We start from the raw sequence: 22,987 nt of genomic DNA on the forward strand, positions 1-22,987 counted from the left end.
TCCCAGCCTCACGCAGGAGGCCCCTTTGCCCCATGGCCCCATGTTCTGCCTAACCCTATGGTGCACCACCCTCTACACTCACGCTGGCTCACGGAGTATCATGAAGTCCCCTACTCTCCCGAACGTGCCCAAAGTGGCCTCAGACCCTAACTCCAAACTCCATCTCTTCACTCGCCTCTGGCCTCTGCTTGGGACACCTCCCGGCCCTGTGTCACCAACACACCTCCAGGACAAAAGTTAGACGTCGAGGTTCACCTCATCTGCTTCCCTTATGGGGGAAAAGGGGTAGTCATAGACAGCTAAGCTGCCAATTGTCCAATGTCCTCAATGGTTCACTCATATAGCGTCCAGCTCTTTAGCTGCTTGTGGTGGGAGAGGAGATCCAGTTCTCACTATTCCAGCGTGGCCAGAAGTGGAAGTCCTAATCCCTATATTTGACCATCAGTTTGGCTACATATAGATGCATAATAATTTTCCCTCAAATATCTAAGTGCGCCATTTCCTCCTTGCTGTTAAGAAGTTGGAAGACAATCACATTCTTTCATTGCTTCGTAAGTCAAGTGACCCGAGCTGCTTTACCCCTCTTGTGAAGTCTTTAGGTTCTAACATTTTACCAGAATATTTCTTTCTGGGTGAGGGGTTTTGTTTCCTTTATCCCTCCTTCATGGTGCTCGTGCCCTTAGAACTGGTGCAACCCCTGTCCTGTGCTGGGGAGTTTTCTGTCAATTTCTTCTCTCTCCATTTCTCTACCACTTTTCTTCTGGAACTCCTGTTTGGTCAGGTTGGGCCTCATGGATTGAGCCGTTATTTCTATTATTTTTAATATTTTTCAACTCTTTTTCTTTTTACTCTATTTTCTAGAATATGTTTGTGTTTCTCGCTCAGATTACTGGCTTGGTCTTTGGTTATCTTCCTCCCTTCGTTAACTCACCATTAAACAAATATTTATTCATCCATTAACTCATTACTAAACAAACATTTGTTCAGCTCTCACATTTCAGGCACATTTCTAGGAACAGGAGTGGAGCTGTGAGAGGAGAAAAGCTCATGTCAGAAGCTCATGGTCCATGAAGCTTAGGATTGTTTGGCTGGCACAGCAACAAACAGTCCAACAATAGATAGATAACATGTGATTACTTTGTGAGGTAATGTACGGGAGGAAATAAACTAGAAATGACAACAGAAAAACGCAGGGTGGTGGTTGACCCCTCAGGCGATTCGGGGCCTCTGAGAGAAAGTGGTCCCTCAGGCTGAGGTCTTAAGGACAACAACTCACCCATTATAAGTCGGGGCATAGGGCCCGCAAAGGGCAGCAGCTCTGAGATGGGAAGCCAGAGGCAGGGGCAAGTGCTTGCTCAGGGGGTATGAGGGGAGGCCCGTGCTCCGTCATGCAAATGGTATACATTTAATGTGAACACATTTTTATTACATTCAGTGGGTGATCAGGAAGAAGGTTTAGATGGTAGGTACACCCCCATTTTGGATCCTTAGAGATAACGGGTTTTCACGGCCAGAAACTTAGATGGCATCGCTGAGCATCTAACAAGAAGCTATTCTTCACACACCTTATGTCTTAGAGAAGAGCTGCCTGACATGGAGCAGCAGCCACCTAGAGCACTCATTTGGCTACCATGTGGATGTCACTTTCACTTCCTCTCTTAAAGACCAATTTGAGAAGTGCTCTATTCTCTAATTCGGAACAAAGCTTGGCTCCTGATTACAGTTACATGAAGACATCTCATAGAAAAAGAAAAATCAGCTGTCTACCATCTGGCATGCAAAGTGCACAAACTGGGGGGGGGGGGGAACGGTGTTAGCCTCCCTCACACCCTCCTCCTGGCAGTGGATGTCACACTTCATTAGCATCCTAACAACTTGAGCAGGATTACAGCTCAGCTGCACCGCCTGGGAGGGAGGGGGTGCTCTTGCAGGCTGCTTAGAGCACAGAAAGCCAAAGCTCATTTTACTTGAAAAGGTATATCCACACTTGGTGCATCTGTCTAGGCCTATTCTATGTCAGACAAATTTCACCAACGCTTAGGAATGTTATAGGTAAGTAAAGGGGGAAAACACAATATTTACTGCACTGGCCATTCTTATGTCCTGGGAAGGACACTTTGAAATACACCAAGTGACCAAAATAATCAACTAATCTGGAATCTAAAGTACCGGAAATACAATATTTGTATGTATTTTAACTTGTATAGCTTTTGATATTCAACCTGACCCTTAAAAAAGTTATGCCTCACAGCTAGAGTAAGAGCTTGCAGCTGTGAAATCTTGTTTCCATTGTGTTTCTTCCCTGGACATGGGCAAGTCCTGTCACCTCCACTTCCTGCCCCACTAGAAGGAAACACAATGTGCCTGCTGAGCTGGGCTGGTGTGCAGGCATGAGACGGCGGTGACCGTCGTGGTTGTGTGGTGACAAAGCGCCATCAGTGGTCACCAGCAGAGGGCCCACCTGCTCCCTGCCCAGCTCTCCACCCTTATGTTTTGCTTAGAAAGGCTTCCTGACCTTAGAAAGAGCCACAAATCAAGACCCTATCAGCTGTTTCTTCTTTTTCTAATTCCTTAATAATAGAAAATAAGATTTTTATTGGATTTGAGATGTGGTTGGAAGCCTGAACCGAGGTAATTTCTCGGTTGGGTGCCCCTCGAGGTGGAGCCGCTAGCAGGCTGTGCTGCCTTCTCTGGTGACCAGCATCCTGGAGTCTGGCCGCCAAGCAGGGCCCACTGCTCTGACCAGGAGGGGCAGCCCAGTGAGCATTAGCAAGGCTGTCAACAGGTCTCTTGTTGGCTTGCCAAGTGACAGAGCTTGCAAGTGGGAAAGCACAAGAAACCTCACTCTCGGACAAAGCAGGCAGGTACAGGACACCCAAGAGAAAGACTATTTACAGGGACAAGAAAGGAAAGGCTGTGAAAGGAGGCAAGTGATCTCAGCTCCAGCAGTGCCGAGAACCAGTACACGTGTCATCATGCCCCCTCGGTCTTCTGGCACAAACAGCTGCTGCACTAGTGTTCTAAAGGAAGAGACTCAGGGTCCAAAAAAACAGTCACGAACAATCAATTCATCTTCAATCCGTAACATGATTCCAGCTCACCCCGGTGTAGACCCCCATGGCCCCAGCACACCTCCGGGTCACACATGTCAAACTACTTAACTCACTCCACAAATGGCTGTGGAACTACTACTCCATGTACAACAGCCTGACGGACAGGCTCACATCCTCCAGGCTTTTCTCAAGTGAAATGAAAGGTTATGTTATGAATGTAATGTGTTAACAGGTCTCTGCCACTAGAATGTACACTCCAGAAGGCCCATCGCATTGCCTGGCACTTAGTAATGGCTCATTAAATATTTTTGAATGAATAATTAAAAGTTGTTGTGTTGGGCCGGCCCGGTGGCTCAGGGGGTTGGCGCTCTGTGCTCCTAACGCTGGAGGCTGCCGGTTCGATTCCCACCTGGGCCAATGGGCTCTCAACCACAAGATTGCCAGTTCGATTCCTCGACTCCCACAAGGGATGGTAGGCTGCACCCCCTGCAACTAAAATTGAACCCAGCACCTTGAGCTGAGCTCCCGGATGGCTCAGTTGGTTGGAGTGCGTACTCTCAACCATGAGGTTGCCGGTTTGACTCCCGCAAGGGATGGTGGGCTGTGCCCTCTGCAACTAACAACGGCAACTGGACCTGGAGCTGAGCTGTGCCCTCCACAACCAAGATTGAAAGGACAACAATTTGACTTGGAAAAAGTCCTGGAAGTACACGCTGTTCCCCAATAAAAAAGTCCTGTTCCCCTTCCCCAATAAAATCTTAAAAAAAAAAGTTGGTTTATCTTTGTTGGAAATAAAAAAAAAAAAAAAAGAAGAAGAAGCATGACATAGGACCCCTGAGAACCAGCTTGAAATCTAGTTGGAAAGACAAGCCATTCACACATGAACAGGTAAGTGTCCAAGGTGGGGTTGGGAGATGCCAAGTGCACATACGGACTCTAAGAACATCAGGACAGCGGTCACCAAACCACCTGGGCCTCCATCAGGCATCCAGGCCAGTAGACTGGGACATAGAGTAAAACAAGACAAACAGATGAGTTCTGGCCGGGACAGCTGCGGTGTGGAAGGAAAGAATGAGACATCTGGGAGAAAGAACGAGGTTCTGGGAGGGTTCTCTCTCCGCAGAACCACAAGAAGGCTCGGTGCTGACGGGCACCAATCAGGCGTAAAGCCTCCTGTTGCTACTTGTGCTGTAAATGTTGCCCCCTTCTTACGGTTCCCCCAGCACCCAGTTTTCACTCACTAAGCCAGGCAGGGAAGAGAGAGCTGAGGTCCTTCCTGCGATGCAGCGGGGAAAGCCCACAGCCGACATCCGTTATCAGGAACAGGAACAAGGAGTAAGGGCCTGAGCCTCCAGCCTCCTGAATGGGGGTCGGGGTGGTTTGTAAATAAAACAGGCAACCTCAGAAAAGGAATTTCAAGGGCTCACAGGACAACATGCAGTTTGCTCTTTAGGGCAGCAGGAAAGGGTGGGCCTGGCAACAGAACTCTGCCCAGTCAGAATACCCCTGGGGATCCCACAGTGATTGTCTGGGCCAGGTGAGTGGAGAGGGAAGCCCAGGGAGGATGTGATGGGTGGGAGGATTGTCTGCCTCAGGAGGAACCGCCAGCTGGAGAGGGCTGAAAGGCAGTCCCCATGAAGATGTTTCTGGAACCTGTGAATGAGACCTTATTTGAAAAAGTGCCTTTCCAGACATTCAAGTTAAGGATCTTGAGATGAAGAGACCACCTTGGATTTAGGGTGGGCTCTAAATCCAATGACAAATGACCTTATGTGAGGGAGATTTCACAGACACAGGGCTGTGTGAAGACAGAGACAGATGGAAGTGATGCAGCCACAAAGCCCAGGAACAAATGCCTGCAGCCCCAGAAGATGGGAGAGGAAGGAAGGGACCTTCCCTTAGGGCCTCCAGAGGGACTGCAGCCCAAGCGAAATTTTAGACTTCTGGTCTCCAGAACTGTGAAAGAATAAATTCCTGTTGTTTTAAGCCACCGAGATTGTAGTATTTTGCTAAGGCAGCTCCAGGAAACTAACACCTGCGATAAGGGAATGACACGCATCAAGGAGGCAAAGACCACGTCCCAGGCTATAAGCACAGGCCCTGCTCCATGTCCATCACTTTCTAGTGAGTAAAGTGGGACTAAATCATGGTGCTGCTGGGCAGAAGGGGGGGCCTGAGGTGATACTCAGGCAAGGAGAGAAAACTATTGAAATGAACTTGACTTTGCCCAGTTGGCTTCGCTTCAGTGTCCCATCCTCTCAGCTCTTAATTTCTTCTAAGCCCATAACACACCACGAGGTTGGCCCAAACCCTTGCTAACCTTTGAGGCACCAGGCCACGAGGGGAGAGGCCACATACATAACTGCTTGTGTTCCTTTCTACAACCCAGGAAAATGCCAGCCTAGAAGCTATTGCTCTCATACTAAACAAGGAAGATGATACGCAGAGACAGTAAGGGGCTGGGCCACTGTCACACAGTTAAGGAACATTTTGCTAACCCTTGGACACCAGGATTTTGGGTCCAGAGCCTTTTGCACCTGATCACAGATGGGGTGACCATTGTCTCCTGTTCCATCCCAATTCACAGCTATTTGTGGAAAGTCTCGGGCATGTAGAATAGACTTACAGAGAGCTCTAAAAAAGAAAGTTATAAAATATAAAAATGACAGTAGTGTTAGTGGGAAATTAGTAGCTTATAAACGCCCACATTAAAAACGAAAACAAGATCTCAAATTGATAACCTAAACTCCCACCTTACGAAACCAGAAGAAGAACAAACTAAACGCCACACAAGCAGAAAGAAGGACATAATGAAGATTAGAGCAGAGATAATGAAATAGAGACTAGAAAAACAATAGAGAAAAATCAATGAAACCAAAAGTGGAGTCTTTGAAAAGATCAACAAACTTGACAAATCTTTAGCTAGCTGGCCCAAGAAAAAGAGAAGACTCAAATTATTAAAATCAGTAATAAAAGAGGGGGCATTACTAATGACTTTACAAAAACAAAACAGTTTTTAAAGGAATTACAGAATGGAAACTAACTAAATGGAAAGAAACTGTGTTCAGGGGTTGGACGACTTAGTATTGTTAATTCCCCACGTTGATCTGCACTGAATCTGCAATGCAATCCCTATCAAATACCAGTTGCTATTTTTGCAGAAATTAAAATGCTGACCCTAAAATTCACATGGAAATAAAAGAAGCTCAGAATAGCCAAACAGTCATGAAAAAGAAGAACCAAGTTGAAAGACTCACACTTTCTGATTTCAAAACTTATTACAAATCTGTAGTAATCAAGACTGTGGTACTGGCACAGGGATAGACATATATCATTGAACTAGAACTGATTCCATATAGAAGCTGACATATTTATAGTCCAGTGATGTTCAACAAAATGCCAAGACAATTTGATGGAAAAGAATGGTCTTTTCAACAAATGGTGCGGGGACAACTGGATATTCAAATGCAGTAAATAAAATAATTAATTAAAAAACAAAGAAATAAATAAAACAAGTTAACCCCTACCTCACACCATATATAAATAAAAATGAACTCCAATGTATTGAAAGCCTAAAGTTAAGAGTTAAAAATATAAAAATTTTAGAAGGAAAACATAAGTGTAAATCTCTATGATCTTAGGTTAGAAAACAATTTTTCAGACAGGTACCAAAAACACAACCAACCAAAGAAAAAGTAGATAAATTGGATTTCATCAAAATTTATAACTTTTATATTACAAAGGGCACTATCAAGAAAGTAAAGACAACCAACAAAATAACAGAAAATATTTGGAAATTATATATTTAACAAGTATCTAGTATCCAGAATATATGAAGAACTCTTACAACTTAATAATAAAAATACTAACAACCCAATTTAAAAAATCAGTGAATTACTTGAATAGCCATTCTTCAGAGAAGATGAAGACATAGCCACCGAGGAAAAGAAAGGGTGGTTAACATCTTCAGTTATTCCATTTAGGGAAATGTAAATCAAAACCATTTCACACCCACTAGGATGGCTACAATAAAAAAGACAGCCAATAATAACAAGGGTTAGCAAGGATGTGGAGAAATTGGAGCCCTCACACAGCTGGTGGGTGTAAAATGGGGCAGCCACTGTGACTAATAGGCTGGCAGTTTCTCAAAAAGTTAAACATGGAGTTACAATATGACCCACCAAGTCTACTCCTAGGTATCTACCCAAAAGAAATGAAACCATAAGTTTATACAAAAACTAGTACAATAGCCAAAAAGTGGAAACAACCCAAATGTTCATCAATGGATGATGGATAAACAAAATATGATATACCTGTACAGTGGAATTTTATTCAGCCTTTAAAGGAATGAAGTTCTGACACATGCTACAACATGGAAGAACTTTGAAGACATTATGTTAAGTGAAAGAAGCCAGACACAAAGGACCACATGGTTCCATTTATATGAAACATCCCAAATAGGCAAATCCATAGACAGAGAGTACGTTACTGGTGCCAGGGGCTGCGGAGGAGGGCTGGGGTGTGATTGCTCATGGGGACGGGATTTCCTTTTGGGGCAATGAAAACGTTGTGGAACTAGACAGTGGTTAGTGGTTGGTGACGGCTGCACTGCCTTGTGAATGTACTAACAGTTATACCCTTTAAAATGCTTAATTTGATGGTATGTAATGGATATTTTCTAGTGAAAAAAACAAACAAAACAATAATACAGGGAGAGGCAAGATGGGGAAAGAAATGTCCTGGTCCCTTAGACACGTCAGTTGGAGAATATGAGCCCTTTGGGACCCTCACTCTTTCTCCCTTACTACATTCCTGTGGGGGACCCTTCTGCCCCAGGACTCTGAACAAAATGCAGTAGTGCGTATACACGTGTATGCTACTGTGTACTAGCACATGTAGTGGCATGTGTGTGGTGCTGTGTACTAGCATATGTACTAGTGTGTGCTACTATTTACTAGTGTGTATGCTGGTGTGTGTACAAATGGGTGTGCAAATGGTGGGAGAACTGAGTCCCCCTCACAGCCACAATCCCAATGAACTGCCCTGTGTCCTGTGGGTGAGGGGTACGTGTGGGCACACTGACATATGCTGCCACTTCCCAAAAAGTCATGCCCAGGATCCAGTGGGGACCTGGGGGACAATCATCACTCAGTCAATAGCTGTAGAGCCCGGAACAGGTTGCTCTGTAGAGGCAGGCGGCTGAGCTGCTGATCAGGGATGGGCAGAGGCCCACGGCCCCCTGAGGTGCCTTCCTGCTGTCCACAGTGTTTCAGGAGTGCGTAGGAGCTCCAGACCCACCCAACAGCTTCCAGACACATCCCAGCCCCCACAGGGCTGCATTCTACAGAGGAAGTCAGCATGAACAAAGAATGAGGAGATGAGGGGCATCGGGCAGAAGACAGAGCAGCCTAGACCCCCAGCCCCCAAGTCCAGGAGAGCCAAGAGACAGTGTGACTGGATGGGGGCGGGGGTGCAGTCAGGGAGGCAGGGGACGTGGAAGGTGGTATGGGAGCCGTGGCTCCGAACGCAAATCTCATCAGCTGCTTCCCCTTCTCCAGTTGGTCTCAGCAAGCTAATGCCTTGTGGGGGCCTCCCTGGCCTCAGCTTCTCCCCTAGGCCTCTTCTTCCTCCCACTGGGCCATCGGTCCTGCCCCTCCCCCAAGCTCCAGCTGGTACCCCTCTCCCGGGAGAGCTGTCTCTCCAGAACGATGCCATTTCGGCATGCGGCATGTCTCCTGCATGATGCTTGTTACATGGTGTGTGAGCTGTTTAAAGCCGGTGCCCTGCTGACATCAGAGCTGGTGCGGTGCTGCTCAGAGCCTACACTAGTCCCCTGGACCAGGCAGGCCCTCAGAGGGACATGCTGCACGAAGGACATGTGTATAGAATAGTGAACAGCTGCGCCTCCCTTGGGGACAAAGGCCATGGCAGGGTGGGCTTGACGTGTCCGAGAACACACAGGGAGGCGTGTCTAGGGCAGTGTGGGCAGAGGGACCCTGGCCCGCTGATCTTAGTTCTTGTCCCTCGTGTGCATATGGGGAAGGGGTCAAACGTCCCCCTGGAGCACTAAGGAAAACAGTGTGCAGCCCATCACTGGAGGACACAACCCAGAACTTGGTGAGGCAGGTGGTTAACATCCTCCTGACATTCAGATAGTTGAGCAGGAAAAGTGTCGACAAGAGCCATGCCGGCACACAGATTTAGGGAAGCTCTTCAGAACACAGCTCATTTCCTTGCATGAATTTGAACCCAGTTAGATAAACAGTGTCCGTGGGGCCCAGTTTTAACAAGGCATGCTCCAGTTAGCAGTCGTCTGCAAGGATCCAAGATAGCCCACGCAGCCTGAGGCCATCACGGGGCCAGGCTCAGGTCGCGCGCGCGGCTGGAGGCCTCTCCTGCCAGGAAACACTAGGATGCATGGGACCATCCCAACTCCCACCCTTACATCTTCTCTAAATCAAAGCTCCTGAAAAAAAGCAAAACCAAACTAAATGGGCCTTGGGCACAGCACGCCCCTGTGTTTCATACCAGAACCCCAAGCCCTCAGCGTGAGGTCCAAGTCACCCGCCTCTGGGATTTCGTGTGCCAGCGGTGGCAGTCTGGAAATAGCTGCACACCTACTCTTGGGTGGCTGCTGATGCCAACAGGCGGTCCTGATTTTAGACACTTGTGTTCCCGGAAACCACAGCCAAGCATACACTGTAATAAGACGCAGAGACCCGATGATGCGGTGTCCTGCTGAGTCACACGCGGACTCAGTGCTGGGTGGACAAGTTCACCCTCCATCAAACAGATGTGAGGCTGGACGCCACTCTTGGGACAGGGCTCCTGGCCCACGTCTCCTGTGTGTGCCCTCCTGGCTCTGTTCTCTGCCCAGCCTGGTCCATTCTGTCTCCCCACCACTAACTGACACTTTCTTATTCTGTGAGGCTTGTGATAAACAGCCTTAAGTGCTCTTTGAACAAGGAATAAATCTATAAATAAACAAGAATAGGTAATTCTCTCCTCACAGCTACAGGAACTGAGAGCACAGCAACCATTTTAAGAAGAATAGGAATAATGAAGGAGGAGTTACGGACAAAGCTTCCTGAATTCACCTCCTAGGTGTGCCCCAGTCCCATTTCAGATAACAGGCATCGTCACCTTTTACACATCCTGCATACATACTACACTGTGTCTTTCAGCGTGTCCTATAGCTGTTGCTGCACTCTGTCCTCCTGCAGGTTCTACAGTGACAGCCCTTAGCCCGAATTAATCAGCGACCATCTTCCAGCCATCAGGCGATGAATGCAGACTATGCTGTGGGCCGTTGGGACAGGGCCCTCCTGGACAGTGGCCAATGGGGCATACTCTTTACTATCTGCCGGCGGGCCAGACGGAGTGGAACCTAACGCTGAACTTAGAGTCTTTGCCATCATTGCCTACGCCCAAGGAAAGGGCACAGTCATCAAGCATTACGGGGTAGAAGGAGCTCTAGATTCCAGGTTAGAGGTCTGTGCTCAGGTCCTAGCTCTGCCATCTGGCCCCAGGCACACCACTTCACTGTTTCCTCATTTGTAACACGGGGGTGCCACGCCAGCCTCTCTGCCTAAATGTCACACAGGATAACTGGCTATTTTTTACAAAAGCCAAATACGCCACCTCTAGGATGAGCATTTGTTTTATTGAATACATTAAGAACGTGCCAGAACCTCTAAAACTGATGTCATCTTGGGGAATAAACCAAGTCTGGGAATTCAGATTCATTTGTTTGAAAAACAACAACCTGCCCAACTGCCTGGGGGTCAGAGTTTCTATTTCTGGGCAGACTCGTGTCTTACCGCGCAGCCAGCTTGTGGCAGACGACACCGGTGTCGGTGATGACCTCACTCAGCCTCAGCTCCAGGTGGACCTTGCCCTGAAAGGCACAAGGACAGAGGGTCACGGGGGGATGGCCAAGCACAGAGGAGAGCCGCAATCTCCGTTCGCAAACTTGTAGTTCTGCCTGACGCGCATGGCGCCCACCATACTACCAGCCCCCACTCAGATCCCAGGGACCACGGTGGGGCGTGGCTCCCCCAGAGGGTTAAAGGTTCCAGCCCGTTGGCACATTGGGCTCCCAGTTCCGCTGACAGCAGTCTGTTTCAGAAGGAAGAAGTCAAAACGAGCAAGAAAAAGGTACTTGAGAAAGCGCATCCCAAACATGTTTGCTTTAGGTTGTATTCTTTCCAATGACTCGGGTCTGCAGTCAGACACCCCAAAGCCTCAGGGGTGAGGTTGGAGAACTCTCTGCCTGGATGTCTTGGTGCGTCTGTGTCCTCGGTGAGGACGGGATCAGAGGCCAGGGAATCTCAGTCCTGCTCTTCAGGCAGGAAGTTAGTGCTGATGCTTCTAAGGAGGGAGAGCAGAGGTAGCTGGACTACCGTGGGCAGAACTGGCGCTCCAGTCTACCTGTGTCTGTGTCTGTGCAAAGGGACATACCAGCTAGAGCACAAAGCAAATGGGTGAGAAGGACACAACCAGATTATCATCACGGGCCCGGGGGTCATGAGAGGGAAGAGTAAAAGGGGCCATGAAGAAAATGAGAAGACCCTGCTCCAAAAACAAAACAAAACAAAAAACTCAACAGTTATATGACTCACGTATATGAGAGTACATAGTATCACGTTAAAATTTAAATTATTTTCGATTAGAAAAGAGAGGCTGAACTGAATAATATCCAAGGTCCTTTCTGACTAAAACGTCTAGATTCTGCAGCATGGGGAGAGCCTTTTGAAAACTGCCTTGTCTCTGAAGAATGCAGGACCCTGCGACGGGACAGGATGCTGAACGGGGCAGGTAGGACCAATGGGGCGGGTATGAGCAGGAAGCTTGGCTGGCTCCCCCAGAGGCCTGGGCACTGCTATCACTCCTGTACAGCTAGTGCTCCTAGGCAGAGTCAGAGACACCTGTTTTATCTGCCCCACCAGGTGTGCACTACCCGTCCTCCCCGACACGGGGAGCAGCCACTCTCCTCTTCATCCTGCTGGCGCTCCAGCCCACTGTCCTGCAGGGCTCCTGTCTCTGCCTCCCCTTGCTGGACCCACGTGAGATCCTTGGATGAGGTGGATCCAAGGGACCTGGAGCAGCCACAGGAAGAATGTGCTGGCCTTTTGCCCACAGAAAGCCCAGGTTCTGAACTTAACGTGTGAGAAACCATCTGGCCAACAACAACAGGTTTTTGGATCCATCTCCCCAAGTTACTGTTCTGAAACCTCCTGGCTCTTCTGCTTAAGGAAAGCAATTCCCGATGACCACGCATTTGAAAGAGCACTGCTGTCCTTTCACCTGTTGGACTCTAAGCTCGAAGTTTGAACCACCAGGGAAGCATTTCACCACAATGATTATGAGAAAAGGACTGGCGCTGTCTTGGACGTCTCCGGAGGATGAAAGAGAGCTGGGTCATCGAAGGGTTCCTCGCACTCGAGAGGTGAGGTGCAGGGAGCACTCCCCACATAGAGCCTGACCCTGTGCGGAAGCACCACTAGTGTCATTGGACAGGAGGCACCACAAACCTCTTATTCCGCAAATAAACCAGAACCTAGGAACTGATGAGGAGACAGGTCAGGGGCGACACCTCCCCGGTGTGGGTCTGGGTGCATCCTCTTCACCCCGCCCACCTTGAGTCTCCTCTTGTCCCCTCCGTTCCCCATGCACCCACGTGCCCCTCAGGTCCCCTCACTGGGCAGGTATAGTTTTGGAAAGTACGTGGTGTCGAAAACACCAGCCCACAAGTCCCCCATGAAAGCCTCTCTCGCTCTAAGCAAACCAGCTCCTCCCTTTGATGGGCTCCAGGATCGCTGAGCTCTGAACCAAGTGGCTGCTCCTGAAGGCCACAGCCGGGCCCTGCTTGCAGTGTGGTGGGCAGCCAGCCTCCAGGATTCCCACGAGATGTGGCAGAAGCAGCATCCACGCTCACAACACTGACACGCTCACAACAGGACCTGATGTGCACGGGGTGCCCCCAGGCTCCCTGTTGATACAAACTGGAGAGCCACCGGCTTCCTCTGGGGGGACAGGCACTGAGAATCCCAGACCTCGGCCCGGCACACGTGGCAGCAGACTCACCCACACCACTCCCCAGCTCGAGGCAGGGCCGGGGGCTGTCCTTTGTGCCTTTTCCTCACCTGCAGGACAGAGTGGCCGCAGGGAGGCCAGGAGCAATGGACAGGCAGGATGCCCAGCAATAAGTCCTGGACGCAGGACCAGGCCACCAGCATCACAACCGTGTGACCCTGAGTAACACCCAGTATCCTGAGCCCAGAGTTAATATCTACAAAGGGTTTTGACTCGTGTCTGCCACGGTGGGAACCCTAGGGGCATCTGCTGAGCGACACCGCACACGTGGCAAAAAAAAAGCAGCTGACTTCCCAAGGGAACCAATAGCTCTGCCCACACAGAGCCTTTGTGAGTTCCCGCCCTGGAAGAGTCCCTCATGTGACAAGTGCCCAGCAGCAGGCTCCATGATGTGGTATTTATCCTCACACGTGTCCGGGCATGGCCCTCCAGGCTGGCCTCGCTGAGCTGTAACTCCTGAGCCAGTAACTGAGACAGGTGCCTCAGTGCCCTGCCGGCTCTGCGCAGGTTGCTAGGGAGAGGGAAACGCCCAAAGTGACAGCAATGACGCTGATGAAACTGCTTTCCTGAAGCTCCCTTTCACTGAGCACCAGCCAGGGTTTAGAGCTTGCTGAATTATCCCGTAATTCTTAGCACATCCCACAAATCAGGCACAGTCACCCTCTGCTAAGATGAGGACCCTGAGCCTTATAGCAACTAATAACCTGCCCTCGGAAACCAAACCCAGAACAAAACCTCGCGATAAAACAGCGTAAGAAGTTATCCCAGAACAGACTCCTATAAAGTTTGGTTCTCCACCTGCCTCCTCAAATGCACTGGGTACCAACTCTTACATGGCCTAATTTTTTACATTGGCCATGGCCATTCAGACTGATATTTCACTGATTCCTTTTAATGGGCTTCTGAGAAGTGGAAGAACGTGTCTGGGGTGAGATGGAGCCCCCACTGCGGACGCCCAGGCGTCCTGTTTCCTGTTTATCCCAGAAGAGGACAACATGTGCACACCAGTAGACCCTGTGACTGCTCATGTTTCCTCTCTTAGGGCAAACACTTCCTTACCAAGGTGGCAGATATTGTCAGCTAATTCGTGTTGGTACCATTTTCTGGTGATGTGGGAGAAGATGGTGTGAGCTACAACAATACAAACACTATTTATCCCTGAAAGGTCCTTCCCCCCGGAAGCTAACTCAATAGATCTGCAGTCCACACATTCACGTCAGTTGTTACGCAGCGTCACTGACATGCAGGAGACGCCGCACAATGTGGGCATCACACCACCTCCAGCACAAACAACCCAGCCACAAACGCCGACGCCCAGAAGGGCTGAGGGCCACACCCTCCCACTCTGCACAGGCAGGAAATTCGGGTTTTCTAGGCTCAGTCTCTGCACAGCTGGCTTCTGGGCTCACAGAGCCCTGGATACAGACATGCTAGTCTGAGCTTCAACCTGCTCGGCTACATACATCGACATAAGTGGAGGGGAAGGAAGGAGGCCTGACCTTGCCCTCTCCTTCCTGCAATTCCTTAGACCCTTAGAAAGAGTCAAGCTGGGTCCTTGTGTGTGGACAGCTGCTGACATCGATTGCTTGGGAAATCCTTCAAATAGGATTATCTGACACATGAGTCAAATTCCCAGAGATGATCTGGATATGGCTGCAGGAGTTTGCTGTGATGGTGTGTCTGCATTCTTTTCTGAATATATACTTTCATAACATGTTTACTAAAACAAAACAGAGCACAGAGCAGAGCTCAGTGGCTGCCAAGTGTCCTTGGGGGAGTTGGGAAAGGAGCCCCTGGTGGCTCAGTGAGGGGATTCAATACCAAGAAGGACCGGAGGCATGGGAAGAAGGGAACCCTTCCCGACCCGAGCATGTGTTGTGGCAGCCAGCACCGACCACAGCTCAGGCCTTCCCTGCCAATCACCTCGTTCTGTTAGCTACCTAAGGTCAGGGAGGAACAGAAACGACAAATCCTTTTTAATACAGTGATTTACCAAATACAGTGATTTACAGAGACTTTCCAAAACACCAATTCCACAAAGAAGCAAGACACTTTTAAAATTGTCTTTCCCCCCCATTTCTGTGACCCACTGATCTCTTGTTGACCCCAGTTTTGTGACACTTTCTTTTGGACACATGCCTTTTATCGTGAATTACAGAGCAGAGGACTCAAGAACTTGTATGCCATCCTCTGCCCTTCTAAAAACCATAAATGTGACATTTCAAAATGAACTGTGCCTTCAGGGAAAAAATGCCTTTTAAACGCCAGACTGAATCTAGAAGAGCAGTGCTCCCTTGGAGGTATGACCCCTTTATGAGTGGGCATTTAAGAACTAAGTAAGCAACGCGCTCATTATAGAGCTTGGGCCTTACTGGGCTCCCACTGAACACGGTGCTTCTTCCTTCTCTTCATAGTAATAAGGATAGTAATACCTTTGCCGTTCATAATTCTCAAATATCAAGGAAACTGGCCCAGCTGGAGTCAGTATCCCATCTCATAGATAAGAACCCGGCTGAGAAGGACAGGGGACTTGTCCACAGGCACATAAAAGGCGTCAGTTATGAAATAGTGAAAAGGAACACAGCACTTTCTTCACTAATTTTAGTCTTTAAGTAGGAGAGCACACGATTTGCTAATCATTATTCCCTGTGTACTTCTCGTGTGACTTCCTGTGAATCATTAAGCATTTCAAAATTAAAAGTTAAAAAAAAAAAAAAAAAGGCAAGGAGAAAGAAAAGTCACACTTGCCAAAAACATCCAACTTAAATCTGGGGGTAACACCGGGGGAAGAACATGGTGAGGACACTGCTGCAGGCTGCGTGCAGAAGCCGTTCTGATGACGCTACCACAGGCAATGTCACTTCAGAATAAAAGTGATGGGGAAAATTATCAAAATGGAAAGCAGTAAGGGTTCCAGTTACACAGCACCAATTCACAGCACATCGCTTCTGGAACTTTCTGTCTAAAGATGAGATTTCCAATCACCTGAGCAGGTGCGGCTGGCTGTTGTACTCCTGGTGTTAACATTCATCTTTACTGTTTAAACTCTGCTTTTGAACTCTGGGCAGAGTGATTAGTTCTGCAGTAATTACAGTGTCTTCTAACGTCCATAGCATGTGTGGGCCCCTTGGTCAGAATTAATTAAATGTGAAGTACCCTTATTGTGCCTCTCTTTGGCTCAACTCCTCAACACTTCCCTCTGGTTGCCTCTTTGTTAATGTTTGTAGATCAATCCCAGTGGCCACCAAGGCCTGTGCACCCCATGGCCTCAGCAGGCAGAAACCCTGAAACTCCTGCCTTCACCCTCAGAGCTCGGCTGAGGCCGAGGGTGAAGCGTGAAGACATGCGGGTTAGCCAGGCCTCCAGATGCCAGGTGAGGAGCACTGGGGTAGGGCGTGCCCGGAGAGGCCAGGATGTCCTACCAAAACGTTGGGCACTATCCAGCTGTTCACAAAAGCCTGCTTTACAGATGAGGAGACTGAGGCTTGGAGAGGACCACCCCTGGCATATTTCACTGGTGGATGGGGACACTGAGCTCTGAGCCAGGCCTGCCTGTGTTCCGTCATGCACCTCTGCCAAGCCACTGACATCTCCCCCGCCAATGAAAATACTCGTGCGTCTCAGTTTAGGAGCCACTGTGCTATCTGGTCTTGGCCCCCAAATTTGAAATTACAGACACCAGCTTCGGTTTTGAACAGGCTTAACTGGAAACCACCCAAGCCAGGTTCACAAAAAAAGAGAAGACACGGCCACCCTCCTGACGGGGTTCAGGTGTTCTTTGGCACTCAGCATGGGGAGTGACCCCGAGTTATGGGCAAGTCCAAGAACAGCCCTTATGGGGAAGAGTTGGGAACCTGGAGCCTCACAGTCTCCCATGAGATGGGGGAGAAACCCCAAGTCCTGGAGGTAGCTCCTTCCACAGGACAGGGTGGGGGTCAGTCCCAGTTAGCATATTGCCCCGGCGAGTCAGGGTGAGCCCAGGATGTTTCACAATGGGGACCTCATCAGAGTGGTCATTTCTTTGAGCTTAAATTAAATTCTCCCTTGCTGAGTGCAGAGAGCTTGCAAACACATTCGGTGACCTCCAGCAAACACAGGGACCGGCGATATGAGATTCTGGGTGCTGTTCTCACCCGACAGATTTATTTTTTCATACCCATATTTTCTCTTCACCTTTAATTATTGATTTTCACATTTTGTATTTTTAAAGCTGCTTCAATCATGCATGACAAAGTGTGACAATAACCCATTTAATAAACAAAATTAATAAGCCTACACTTGCTATAAATAGGACACAATTTGCTAGTGATCGTTCCCTGTTAAGACCAAATCCCTGTATCTATTTCTTTAGCCACAAGCAGAGTCTCTCCCGTTCCCAAGGACCTCCCGTGTCCCCTGGGCCCCACTGAGGGTCTCACCTGGACTTCCGAGTCAGCGTCAACGTGCTGCAGCTGGAACCAGGTGTCCCTGTTATGGTATTTCTGCAAGTCTTCCTTCTGAATGGCCACCTTCCCTAAAACACACAACGCAGAGGAAACAGTTATGAAAGGGACCCCATAAGGTTCATAAGCAGAAGTCTCTCCATTATCACTACCAATTATTTCGAACAGTATAACCCAAAATAGATAACTGAGTAAGTTGGTAACACCATGCTGTCTTCCCTCCAGTAAGATCAATACATGCGACACTTCCTCTTGAAGGTGCCCAAGTCCCACCCCATTAGCGGAACACATCTCACACGTGAGTTCCCTGGTGGTCGCTGATCTGGCTGCTCTCACGGTGGGAGCACAGCCTGGGGGTGCTCAGGGCCCACCTTTCATGAGCATTTCACTCCCTATATTTTACCCAGGGTGGTTGTAGTGAGGAGGGGACACTAGATGGGGATATTCCTCACAGACAAGAAAATGGCTCTGCCAGGCGTCTGCGCAGCAAACTGCTCAGGACTTGGGAGGAATGTAGGAGGGGGGTAAGGGGGTGAGCTCTGACGGAAATCGCTGGGCCACAGGGGCTGAGACTGGGGATGCCGCATCAGCATCACCTCCTGCCTCAGCTTCCATACTGCAAGCAGGGACAGGGCATTGTCCTCGGCAAGGCTTTGATGAGGATTTGGTGTGTGTGCATGTGTGTGCGCTTGTACGAGCTATAGCTTAGAATACATGGGTGTGCATATTTAGGTTATATAGTGTGTGTGTGTGCGTAGCTTCAATAATGTGTGCACACGTGTGCCTATGTATATTCAGCTTTTCTAGTGTGTGCACAGTCAGCTTACATAGAGTAAATGGGTGTGTGTGTGTGTGTGCGCACGCGCACGTGTCAGGCCTGCCATCGCAGGGCACACATGTGTACTCAGGTTAGTTCACTGCAACAACAGAAACTGAGGATGCAGCTGGCATGAGCCTCAACCCTCCTATTGTCCACCTGGGTCTATGAATCAGGGTCTCTCAACGTAAGATCACAGGCCACCTACGTCAAAACACCTGGAGAGTTTCCTAAAATGCAGGTTCCTGGGTCCTATCCTAGATGGAGGAAACAAATCTTTGGTGTGGGGTCCTGGAATCTTCGTTTTCACCAGGTCCCAAGGAACTTTTGTAGGCCCCAAAGTTTGAGGGTGTCTACTATAGATAGTTTTACAATCCTTACGCAGGCTTGGTACTTTGGAGCTAGAATTTGAATGAATATATATATATATATATATATATATATATATATATATATATTAAATATGCATTATGCATTTTACATATATATACACATATATATTTTTATATGCAGCTTTTGTTTCCTTGCCTTTCTTCCATTGTTTCTTCTTCCCTAAATGTACTCAACCCTTGAGGTCCCTCTGCAATGTCGCCTCCTCTTAGGTGTTCCCTTGGGACCTATTCTGTTCCCAAAGGCTCACACAAGACCTTACAGGGGACCCTGCCCAATCTGTTCCTTAATGAGAGATTTAAGGAAAAGAAGAGAACACTCTTCTGTTTGGTCCTATGGGAGTTCAGGATATGCCACCTCAAAATACGTCGCTTTACCATAAGGATTGTTTGAGCTGGAGACAAATGAGAATCAACAGATCCAAAACAAAGCCCTCCCAGAGCTTCCCTTTCTAACTACAAGCAGAAACCTCTGAGAAATAAAGGCAGCCCTGAGACCCTCTCCCAGGAAGCAGTATGGCCATGAAGACGATGGAAAGTTGGCACCTGCCCAAAAACCTACTCCATTTGTTCCCCCATATGTTTATTGTCCCTGTCTGCTACCCTTCAAGGCCTCAAACCTTTTTCCTTTGTCTTGTCCCTTCTCTGACATGTATTGTTCCTTTGCTAAGATGCCATAAACAGTCCAAAGTCTACCTAACTCATCGTTGAGGCTTCCCCCACATGATTATGCTACAGGCATTCGTAAGCTGTTTCTCTTCTGTTATCTGTCCTTTTTTTTTTTAAAGATTTTTTTCTTATTGGGGAAGGGGAACAGAACTTTATTGGGGAACAGTGTGTACTTCCAGGACTTTTTTCCAAGTCAAGTTGTTTTCCTTTCAATCTTAGTTGTGGAGGGTGCTGTTCAGCTTCAAGTTGTCCTTTCAGTCTTAGTTGTGGAGGGCGCAGCTCAGCTCCAGGTCCAGTTGCCATTGCTAGTTGCAGGGGGGGCGCAGCCCACCATCCCTTGCGGGAGTCGAGGAATTGAACTGGCAACCTTGTGGTTGAGAGCCCACTGGCCCATGTGGGAATCGAACCGGCAGCCTTCGGAGTTAGGAGCATGGAGCTCTCACCGCCTGAGCCACCAGGCCGGCCCCTGTTATCTGTCTTTTGTCAGTCCACTTTACAGAGGCCTGGCCGGAGAACCTCAGTGAGCAGAGAGTAAGATTTCTTCCCTTGAGGTCTTCACATTTTGTTCTGAGAATTCGGTCAACTGAGGTCTGCTCTGGACGCCAGACCCTGTGAAACCAACCCACCAGCACAGATGTGAAGTTGCAAAGGTGAAACAAACATGAAAAAAACTGTTCCAAGTGCCAGCGGGTGACGGCATCCAGGGAGTCAGGACAATTTGCTTCCACCGACACCTGCCTTCAATCTCCATCTATCTATCATTGTGCCGTTCATTATATCAGCAAATTTACATCATCTCATATTCTCAAAGGGAAGGTAACTGTACCTCACACTCCCTATATTGCAGAAGAGGCTTAGGAAAGACTCTGGAATCATTCAACTAGGGCTACTCAGTTCGAGGCCAGGTAATTCCACACAGCCAGTACTTCTGTCCACCTGTGAAGAGGGCACAGCACACGAACTCTCCAAGGGTCAATACCAGGGCCCACGTCAACCTTGTGGCTCAGCTATCACCACACAGAGCCATCAGGAGCCAAATCCCGCCCAGCCACACACTGCATAACTGTTTAAGCCACTGCACGCAAAGTCTGCAGGAGAAAGAACAAGAGAGACAGATGCAGGAAACATGTAGTGGACACAGGCTGCAGAAATTCTCCACAGAAATTCAGAGACCCAAGTTACACACCACTGTAGGATTTCCTCCAACCAGTATCAAGTTACAAGGGCAGGATGGCTCCCTCAGGACTCATCTCAGGCTCCTCCCCACACCTCAGTCCTCCCCTCACACCAGCACTGCCTTGGTGGGCATCCGCTGAGGTGCCAACAGTGGGTCCCATTACCTCTGGCCATTCCTCAGCCCACCCCCGTCACCAGGAAGACCGGCCCCCAAGAGAAGACTCCTTCTTCCTCTCTGCTTGGCTCCTGCAAAAGCCCGCACTTTTCTCCCCATGGGAATAGGATTTTGGATCTTGCAAGAATAATGCTACATGAAACAAGGAATTTCTTGGAATTGAATTGAGTAATGTTTTTCATTGAAAAAGAATAAAGAAATCTTCAGACTCTGTGATTCAGACTCTTATTCAGCTGGATAAGAGGATTACGTTTGAAGTCTGAAATGTTAAGTAATTGCAATGCTTTTATGAACTTTAACTAGACCAGGAAGGAGTTGTGTATTTAATGCTTATATGAATCTTACAACGTACATATCATTATGCTTTATTTTTGGAAGTACTTAATTTAACATTAAGTAGGTAATACAGGAAAATAGTACAAAATTTGAAACATTCAAAAGAATATAAAATACAGCCGAGAATAAGTTTCTCCCCTGCTACACAGTTCCTGACTCAAGCTCACCTCTGTCGCCAGCTTCCAGTTTGTCCTTCTAGAGATCGATCACATTCAAGAATATAAGAATATGTACTTTTAAAAACATGTGTATTAGTGTTTCTGAATGTGTATTAGTGCTTCTAAATTAGTCTTCTGAGAGAATATCTGATCCACAATCATAACATCTACTAAAATGTCTTTGATGTATCATAATCCACAGAGCTGTCCCAATCTATCTGAGAGACATCAAAAGGTCACTAAACCACTCTGGGCTTCACTTTCTCATTTGGACAGAGGTGGCGCTACCTGGTTTTTCACCATGAAAAACCCCATGTATTATTTCCTCTGATGGGGGTTGTACCTGTCAGGGTCAGAAGAGAGAAGCATGCCCGATAATTCAACAGTGAGCACGTATTTTAGGGAATCAGGCACAGAGGTGTCAGAGGATGTGGGGAAAGGTGGACAACCAGGGAGAAACCTGCAGGAAGTCTGACTAAGATCAGACTTAATGAGGGATAGCCAAATGCTTCCCCAAGATGGAGCTGGTGGCAGAGATGTTTGTTCTCATCACTCCTGTTCAAACTGGTGTTCTAACTGGTGCACGGAGGCAAGGGAAAGAAACAAGGGCACATAGACTGGAAAGGTAGAAAGAAAAGTCTTTATTCACAGAATCCATTGGAAAATCTGTAAGAAAAGCTATTGGAATAGGTGTGTTTGGTTAGCAAGACCACAGAATACAAAATTAATACATAAAAATCAATTGTATTTGCGCATATAAGCAATGACAATGAAAAATTAAATTTTAAAAAGCCCAACAGTCTTTTTCACAAAATGATGCTTTTATGACTTGAGCTTTTGGTGTTCTATCTTTAAAAATCTTTGTCTACTCCATCAAAAAAGTATAGAAGGATAAATAAAAAATAAGTGTGTGTGTGCGCACGCGTGCACACGTATGTGCGTGTGTGTGTACACAAGATATGTATGCTGAAAACATATCAGAAAACACTGATGAGATAAATTAAAGAAGACCCAAGCACATGGAAAGATATGCCATGTTGGAGAGTCTGACTACTCAATTTTGTTAAGATGTTAATTTTCCCGAAATTAACCTACAAATCAACGCAATCTCAGTCATTCTGGAAATTAAGAAGCTGCTTTTAAAATGTAAATGAGAATTCAAAGGACCTAGACTAGCAAAATGAGTTTGGAAAAGAACAGAGTTGGCAGCACCCTCACTGGATACACCCCTCATTCCTAGACTCAAACCCGCAGGGGGCCGCACGTGCAGCAGCATGAGCAAAACCTGAAGGTGACTGTGGGCTCCTCCTGGCGTGATGCCAGCAGATCACACACAGAACACTGGAGAAGCCCGTGACACTGTGCTTGTTTCCATGATATAAATGTACACCCTAGAACTTGGCTTTTCATCCTGGTAACAACATAATTACTAGTCATAACTTTAAATTATTCCTGGAGATCCAGACAGCCACTTATTTTTACAGCTGTAAAAACGATGGTGAAAACATGTAAGTCCAATTGCACACTGACACACCGTAATTTTAAAGCCACCAAGAATGGCTAAACCAGGATTTTGCTGGTTATCTTTAAAAATAGCAAGTACCTTAAACAGAATGATTAATAAACATCTTATTTGATTATTTTGAGGGGAAATAACCCCAGAACCAACTTGATCAG

The 22,987-nt window shown here is 47.7% G+C and overlaps 1 protein-coding gene across 1 annotated transcript in view; it reads right to left on the reverse strand.

Annotated features, from left to right (window-relative positions):
- RASA3 (RAS p21 protein activator 3) overlaps positions 1–22,987 on the reverse strand; it is a 122,304-nt gene that overhangs the window by 31,766 nt on the left and 67,551 nt on the right. Inside the window, exons 4-5 of the mRNA XM_033104599.1 lie at positions 17,567–17,661; positions 10,874–10,950 (exon numbers count right to left, since the gene is read on the reverse strand). Of these exons, the coding sequence (XP_032960490.1) occupies positions 10,874–10,950; positions 17,567–17,661 (172 nt within the window). The remainder of the gene's footprint in view (positions 1–10,873; positions 10,951–17,566; positions 17,662–22,987) is intronic.

Source organism: Rhinolophus ferrumequinum, chromosome 4 (genome assembly GCF_004115265.2).
Source record: "Rhinolophus ferrumequinum isolate MPI-CBG mRhiFer1 chromosome 4, mRhiFer1_v1.p, whole genome shotgun sequence".
In the NCBI taxonomy this organism is placed as follows: domain Eukaryota; kingdom Metazoa; phylum Chordata; class Mammalia; order Chiroptera; family Rhinolophidae; genus Rhinolophus; species Rhinolophus ferrumequinum.